General features: G+C 43.7%; 1 protein-coding gene across 1 annotated transcript; it reads right to left on the reverse strand.

Annotated features, from left to right (window-relative positions):
- Positions 1 to 48: 48 nt before the first annotated feature.
- Positions 49 to 4,576, reverse strand: LOC144731591 (cytochrome b-c1 complex subunit 7-like). Its single transcript, XM_078612767.1, has 4 exons — positions 4,478 to 4,576; positions 2,648 to 2,719; positions 1,668 to 1,834; positions 49 to 334 (listed from the first exon to the last, which is right to left on the reverse strand). Exons 1-4 carry the CDS (start codon positions 4,494 to 4,496, stop codon positions 257 to 259), a joined length of 336 nt encoding a protein of 111 aa, XP_078468893.1. The 5' UTR covers positions 4,497 to 4,576; the 3' UTR covers positions 49 to 256.
- Between the last annotated feature and the right edge of the window lie 4,104 nt (positions 4,577 to 8,680).

Genomic DNA, 8,680 nt, shown 5'->3' on the forward strand with positions numbered 1-8,680 from the left:
GTATTCACAGTATCGTTCAGGTCAGTTAAACCACGATTCACACCAATATTTTAATTGTAGAATCATACTTTATTTTACCGACAAGTCATTACAGGGAGGTCAGGTACAACCTCAGGAAAATGCATGTACAGCTGTGACAAGGGGGGAGAAGAGAATAGCGAGCGATGAAGGGGCAGATGATAGATGAAGGGAAAAACAGAAACTCTAAGGCAGATAGCCAGCGAAGTTGGCTGCCCACGTGCTGCATCCGCCTCCCTCATTTTTTTTCCCACAGATGCTTCTCCTTGAGCTCCCGTTCAATCTCCTGGATGTATGGGGAGAGGTAAGCCTTTTCCTGCAAGGGGAATAGAGGGTGGGGCAGCAAAATGAGCATAAGTATTTATCTTAGGTCCTACAATTCAGCAGAGGGCAAAGCAGAAAAATATTGTACCGTACAATTATAAACGTCTATGCTCTCTGCTTTCACCAACCAGCATGGTGAAATATTGCAAACAATCCAACAAGCCACGTGGGAAGGCTCTTATCAAGCAGTGGACTGACAAAATGGGCCATACATGAACAAGATGTTTAAATCGAACTGTGTAAGTTACTTTGCAGAATATACTCAAACGAGAGATTATGCATATTCTACACGTACCATGAACAAGAGCAACATAAGAACATATTATTTAATCAATGTGTCTCAAATTGTGACGAGATTCTGGCAGTGAATAACTACACTTAGCCTTGAACTCTGTTGAGCAGTGGTATTTTAACTGCGTTTATAGTTGAGATGTATTTCTTCACAAGGCTCATCAGCCTGCCAATGTCACCACATTACATCATCAAGTAAATGCTCAACAGGAATATCAACTGCGACTTAAGATGCAGTCATAATGAGATTCTTTATAAATCAAAACTGCATTCTATTGTACTTTAGTTTTATGCAGCTGGACAGAAGTTTGTCTCAAATGTTCTCATTCATTGCATTTGCCTAAATGTAACATCATATCACTCGAAAATAATACATGAGTTAGACACGAGATATTTATGCTTTCATCTTGAGCATCAGAATATTTTACCAATGAAATGATGAATTGTATCCTCTCTATCACTGTAATCAGATGCACTGATCTCAAGATATGCCAACTCATCGTGCAAAGGCATTTTTTCTTCGTCCTCTTTAGCTCCAGAGTGGTCAAAAAAGTCGGTGATTTCCTGCTCAAAGGAATCTATTTTCAGCCTTGAGCCTGTGGTGGAAATTCGACCTTCCCATGGCAGTGCCAAATCTGTCCACTTCCCCACAAAGAGGTACTAATTGTATCGACCTCAACACAGATGATGAGCTGAGTCAACCCCAACCAGAATTTGAACTTGGAAACCTTATTGCGAGCCACTGGCTCTACACCTCTGAGCCACATGGCCAATTTCCGGAGCGATGGCTGTGGTTAGCGCACTGAGCCATGAACCCAGTAACCCGAGTTTGAATCCCGGCCACAAATAACATCAGTTGCAAGTGATGTCTGAACCTTGTCTTGGGCAACCCCCTTCACCAACCCACACAGACTAGAATGGTGAAGTAGGGTCAAACAACCTCCATGAGTGACAAAAAAAATTTCAGCTCCACCCTCTCCATCCCCCCACCAGTCTACTGCCACCCACTCAGCAAGGCAGCTGCTTGCCCGTACATTTTCAATCTTTGTCCACTGGTCCTTGGGAAGGATCTGGTGCTTGACCGAGAGGTCGAGGGCACGCTTCATGCGGAACACACGCTCGTTGTACAGGTTCTCGGGCAGCCGCCGGATTGCCTCCTTGACGACGTCATCCTCATGCAGCGTGTCCTCGTACATGAGCCCTGGAAAGAAGCCGTGGGGAAGAGGTGGAACGTTAATGATAGAGGTTGGGAAGAGAGGAAAGCAGTGAAAACAACAAACTATTTGAGAGACTCAACGATGACAAATGTCCACACGGTCAGCGTGATTGGTGTAATATCTCAGACTATTTAACAAACTAATAATTGAAGAGATAAAAAAATGATAGGGAATGAAAACTAACATTCACAGTTTAACATGAAAAGTATTCCCTGCTGCACCCGTAGTCTAGAACTCCCTTCCCCCTGCCATCTGTGCTGTGGAGTCCCTGCCCCTGTTTAAGTCCAGGTTCAAGAGCTTCCCCCCTTTTTTCCTCTGCCTATGTCAGTCGAGTGAGCTAAGAAACGATCATTATTCAATGGTAACCAAAACCGATGGATTTTAGGTTTGGTCTTAAAGCATGGATTTTTATAGAATGTAATTATCCATCAAATAATTGATTACAATTAATTGCACTCGCAATAATTACATTCTGCAAAAAGTTATGGATTCTGATTCAAATACAGTATGTTGAAAATGTTTATACTGATACATTTTATATATTCATACCACTATGTTTCACATTAACGACACAAATTCGTGAAAAGCATGATCATTGTTAGAATTCAAGGTCAAACATTTGGTGTGATTAATCAAATCTTTACTTTTAAATGAGTATATTGTATTTAAATTCTGAGTATTATCTTGCCATGACAGTATTTATTAACGTTTTGGTTGCATCACTTTGACCAAATGATTCGAGTGATATTACAAAGTATGTATGTAATGTGTATGGAGATTAGGATGCGAGTTCTTACCATACTTGCTGAAGCCAGCCGCATTGTAGTACCAATTGCGGAACACATTGAAAAACCTCCGAGTGACGGTCACTGCAAGACATGAACACGTGTATATAACAACCGCCATCCTCCACTAAGTGGAGAGGACGCCACCACAGCACTTGTGCCAGACTAGGTGCACTTTGCATATAAATACACACACCATCAACAATCACATCCATTCACCAAGAGGTCATGTGGAATGGCGGTGGCTCACAGAGTTTGCGGATAGGTGCATTTTATCCAGCCTCTCTAATTTCCTCTCACAAATACAAATGTTAAAACATTAATTAACCAAAGAAAGTGACTTGTGTCAACATAGATGTATGGAAAGAATCGAAACGTGTGTCGCTATGGTCTCATATTCTCATCCAATCATTGTTGTTTTTCGTCCAATTGCAGAGCTTTCTTGAGATTTTAATGACATTAAGGAACACCACTTCCTTTAGTTTCCATGTATACTTAAGGAATTAGGGTTAAGGCTAGCATTGGGGTTTCGAGTTAGGAATCATGTTTCAGGATGTGATGTGGGTTTAGGGTTAGTCTTTAACGGTTTTTCATTATGACCCAGGAGTTAGGGATAAGTTTAGGATTTAGAATTCGGGTTAAGGGTGTGGGTTAAAGTTTACATGTAGACATTCTGGGTTTTTGTTGTTGTTAGGGTTTAGTTAAGCTAAAGATTTACTTATCGGTATTTAGATGTAGAGTAGTCGACATTAACATCGGCGTAACCTTGGGGTAATTTTAACCTCAGACGTCTAATGCAACCAGACACAGCGACCTCCTGAAAATGGGTATCGAGGTTGATGGGTCTCCTTTCCATAGTCTAAATATATTCATTTGCATATCATATTTTAATTAAACATACGTAATATGCATCAATGCACGATATAGCTGCATGCATTGTCAGCCAATTCAGAGATTACGTTACTGACGATTGAAAATCTACGGACGCGACACCGATATATGTGCTGTCCGTACATGCTTGTTAAAAAATAAAGACCGCACACGTACAAATATTTCGATTTAAAGCTTTCGTGACTGCAGGGATTCATCTTCTTGGTTCTTTCAGTAAAGTCACGTAGAATGGAACTAATAAAATAATAAAAATAACACATCATTAAATACAATTCTCACGACGTTTCGGCCACAACGCAAGCAGCCGTCCTCAGGTGAAGAACAGGGCTGTCTTTCCAAAGAACCAAGAAGACGTACAAATATTGTTTTGCCAATCCACTGCTGGATGAGGGCCTCCCCACGCCGTGCGGTTTATTTTGCCATACTTCACCACACCGGTCGCCGACGGCGGGGAGCATAGACGCCCGAGCACAACGCAGTACAACTTCTTCCGCCTCACTGCCTAGAACACGGCGCAACCCTCGCAGCCTATGACACCTGGTATGCAGTACTGTATATGGCAAATTCCACCCATCGAAGAACTAGTCAGGGTCAACCCCCGCATAGCTGCATTGAACTGAAGAGTCGGGGAGAATATCCCGGTGATTTGATCACGGGAGGGGGTAAAAATAAAGATGAAAATCACTTAAACGAACGTCAATTACACGAACAAATGACTTTATCGCGCCTAATAACCCACACAGCAGTCAAGGACACTGTGTAGGCCTCAGGATGTCGGGTCACGAAATCACCGAGGGCCAAACCCCGCGGCCAGCCCGCGATTAAATGACCGCAGGCGAAGCGCCGGTCTCGCCTCCGTGAACGACTGCAAACCCTGGAGGAAGGCGAACGTTTAAATAAACAAGAACCACCACCACCAAAGTGTAAAGTTGTAACCGGTGGGACACGAACCTGACCCCTGGCTCGCCATGTTGAGTCGGCACTGAGGAGGAGCGCGCGCGGAATCACGGGAGGTTGGTGACGTCACGGTTGTAATTCGCAGTTCGTATAAACAGTGCGTGGTTTAATAATATAACGTTGATAATGCAACACTCAATATAATTTAGTAACGTTGGTAATATAGCATTGATAATAATGTAGCATTGGTAATGTATCATTGGTAATTGAACATAGGTATTGTAGCATTGATAGGATTGGTAATGTAGCATTTGTAATGTTGCATTTGTAATGTTACATTGGTAATGTAGCATTGACAATTATCTAATGTAACTATGGTTGTGATGCTTCAACAAAAATGTAGAATGATAATCTTGTTTAATAGATGTCCAGTATGGGCAGGTTCGGCAATTAAAAACAGCAAACAACAACAAAACAACAACACGATAGGAGTACAAAATAGAGAAAATGGTCAGCAACTCACTAAATGTTAAGACGTAAATACATACTAAATGCATTAATTAAAAAGTCTGATTAATCAATACTGGGCAATGCAGCAAAAACAACGACAGAACAAACCCAGACCAGACCAAGTTAACGCCACACAGCAGCAGTCCCTCAATAGAATGGCACATCAACATTGAACTATCGATACTACACAGGTAATGATCAAAGTTACATACTGTATCACATTTTACAGTACTCTGCAGTACATGGCGATTCAATGCCTCAACAAAACTCAAAAGGTGCCCTTCATTCTCATCTCAAACGATTCTTAGGTCGCCCCCAGTGTCAGCTGTCCCTGTGCGACCCAGAACCTGGTTCAGCAAGGAGGCATTAATCGGCCAGTAAGTGGGGGGGACGATGTTCGCTGCTATGCATTTGTCATCTCAATTTGGGGAAATTCCGGATAATATTGGGGGGGGATTTGGATAAATTTTAGACCGTGACGCCGATACACGACAGCCTGAATGTAACCCGAAATATTATCCAGGGCGGCCGCTGGGATTGGAACCGCGAACCTCTGAAACAAAATACACCAGAGCAATACACATTGTTTTAAGTAAACACTCTTTAGCCGGCAAGTTAGCGAGCCACACTTGTTTTAATCTGCATAGTATTTAGTAAATAAAAAATAAAAGTCTAAGTAATTTCCTCGCTCCAACGAGCATGATGCATTGCTGCACATCTCCTGTCGACAGGGCCTGCAGAGCCAGCGGGTGGGAATTCCTCACCGTGCTTCGCAACTTTTAAAGCGATCAATTCTCACGGAGACAGGAGGCAAACACAAACTCAACACGTTTGTTAATACCACTGTCCAAAAAAATATTCAATAATCATTAACACATTCCTGCGGAGGGAGCTGGTAGGAACGTTGGGTTGCTCGGTCAATGGCCAGGGTCAACGGCGGCGTGGTGTATTCCGCAAATATGCCCGACTGTGAGGGCGGGCACAAGCCAGCGTGAGTAGGTTAAACTTTGAGTTTTATAAGGGCACCACGAGGTGACCAGCCCCTCCCCACCCAGCCCCACCCCTCCCACCCCCCACCCAGCCCCACCCTCCCCACCCAGCCCCTCCCCACCCAGCCCCTCCCCACCATCCCCACCCCACCCAGGCCCACCCTCCCCACCCAGCCCCTCCCCACCCTCCCCTCCCCACCCAGCCCCTCCCTCCCCACCCTCCCCTCTCCACCCAGTCCCACCCCTCCCATTTTTGGATGCACGACGGACGGACGGACACAATAATCCCCTGTGGGCTGGTGGAACCAGGAGGTTCCTACGAGTATTATGATCAACTTGTCACCGCACGGCATTCGATCCTCACACTCGTAAAGAGAGGACGACTCAGAGGCGGCAGGAGGAGGAACCACAGACGAGGGTAGAGAGGGCAGCAACCACGCCGTGAACCCGTGCCAGCAAGTGCCCAAGGTCTGCGGTTCTCTATATGTTAGAATGTTACTTGACAAACTAATGGGTGTTTACATGTGGTGGGAAAACAGCTGGAGAAAACCCACGAGTGCATGGGGGAAACGCTCTAGACCGGGGGTCGGCAAGCGAAATAACAAGAAGTGCCATTGGTTTGAAATTCGGTCAAACAAAACCAAAAACAAGTATAACCCGTAAAAACAAAGTTTTTCACTATAAATCCTTTATATGCGTGGCGGCTAGAGTCCTCTCGTCCTCTGGCTTGAAATGGCTGCCACCTATGGGATGATTGCATGGCACCATTAAGCAATTGGTAATTAAATATAATATTTTTGTCCTAAAAAGTGTAAAATTTTTGAAAAAAATGTTCACGAACATTAATTGTCACGCACAACGAGTCTGTGTGGAAAATGTCAGCTCGATTGGATCACGGGAAGTGGGTTAAAAAACGACCGAAAGATTTGCACGGTCGTAAGCAAGCAAGCAAGCGCGCAAGTGAACTTAATATAAAGGATTTAAAAACCTCAATATTGTAAGAGCCGCAATGCATTGTGGATACGAGACGGTGCCTTAATAAATACCGTCATGAAACATTCCATGATGAGCCGCATGCGGCAGTTTGCCGACCCCAGCTCTATCCCATATAGACGACACAAGTGGGATTTTCACATCTTGACTGGTGAGCCGGGGTTAATAGCACTTACTCGGTGCCCACTATAAAGGAGTTCTAACAACATTGTGTGCGAATCACCGACGGTGCTGGATAACGGGCAAGCAGTGCCATCACCGCCCGGCTAATAGGCGATGTTTCGGGCAATGGTCCTTTTTCAGGGCAGAGGTGAACACGAGATGCCTGTACGAGCCGAGCACAATAAGGGTGGGTTGGGGTGGTAATGGTCAGAAACCCCTTGCATTTCATAACAACACGTGACACAAACCCCGTCTTGCTAGTTAATCTTTCCTCTTTATCACAATTCACGGAAGTTCAACAAAAACAACTTTTTTTGCAGTCATCTGGCTAATTTAGTCTTTGCAAACCAGCTGACGGAAGTTTACAAATTGAACCAGCTGATAATTGGTTGTGCTCTCTCCGGTTAGATAAGGCCTCTTAAATGTGAGTTTCACTTTAATTCTAGATTTGAAGCTTTCGTGACTTCAAGGCTTCATACTCTTAGGTTTTTTCGGTAAAGTCACATAGGTAAAAAAAAATAATAATAACAATTGCTGTGACTTATTGTCTCGTTGTCTGTTAAAAACTTTAACAGATAGGTGAAATTCCTCCCCGTATAGGGCATTAATTTTACATTTGAAGCTTTCGTGACTGCAAGGATTCATTCTCTTAGGTTAGCTATTGTTATTATTTTTTACCTACGTGACTTTACCGAAAAAACCTAAGAATATCAGTTTCACTTTGTTTAGATTCCACATGTAGGCTCTCGCGGCAGATATGATTCCCAATTGATTGTTCGTCATATCGCTACGTGAGTAAATTATAAATATGTGACGTACACCCTACTACACCCGGCGCAGCCAAAAAAAAAAAGCTATCAACAATCGTGCCAATTTGTGAAAAGTGTGCGAATTGCTCTCCAAACACACCGCTGTACCGGAGTAATAATAATTTGGCACGTCTCTTCACGTGGGAACTTCACTTATTTGGCCGTGTCTGGTGGCGGAGGGTGTACGACACGCGTTGTTTTTTTTTACTCACGCGGCGACTGACTCAGCAATATATTACGATCTTGATTTGAAGCTTTCGTGACTGCAGGAATCCTTACTCTTTGGTTCTTTCGGTAAAGTCACGTAGGTAGAAAATAAAACAAAATAAAAAATAACATATCACGACGTTTCGATCGCAACACAAGGGGTCGTCCTCAGGCGACGGAAGCTCATTCATGCTCATCTCTCTCCCTAATCTCTCTCTCCCTAATCTCCCCCATTAACACAACTGACCCCGCTTGCTTGCCCATCGCCACATATATAACCTCTTGTTGTAACAGCTCTCTCGCTGGTTCAGCAGTTCCACTGCTGGATAATTTTTCAGCCTGAGGACGACCGCTTGTGTTGCGATCAAAACGTAGTGATATATCATTTTATTTTGTTTTCTTTTTCTACCTACGTGACTGTACCGAAAGAACCAAAGAATATATTACGATTCAACAAGTTTATTTACTTAAATCAGCGCATTCTTCGGCTCCACAGAACCTCATATCTCCATCTGTGCAACACCTCCCACGTCTGTTATTTTCTCACTACACCACCCAGCTGAGGCAGAGACACTCATTCACCACCT

Source organism: Lampetra planeri, chromosome 2 (assembly GCF_965212315.1).
Source record: "Lampetra planeri chromosome 2, kcLamPlan1.2.h2, whole genome shotgun sequence".
Taxonomy (NCBI): domain Eukaryota; kingdom Metazoa; phylum Chordata; class Hyperoartia; order Petromyzontiformes; family Petromyzontidae; genus Lampetra; species Lampetra planeri.

What these genes read in the sequence shown, in the direction of transcription:
- LOC144731591 (XM_078612767.1), bottom strand. An exon ending in GGCTGGCTTCAGCAAGTATG is followed by an intron (nt 1,835 to 2,647) that starts GTAAGAACTCGC and finishes GCTTCTTTCCAG; the next exon opens with GGCTCATGTACGAGGACACG. An exon ending in AGTGGACAAAGATTGAAAAT is followed by an intron (nt 335 to 1,667) that starts GTACGGGCAAGC and finishes TTCCCCTTGCAG; the next exon opens with GAAAAGGCTTACCTCTCCCC.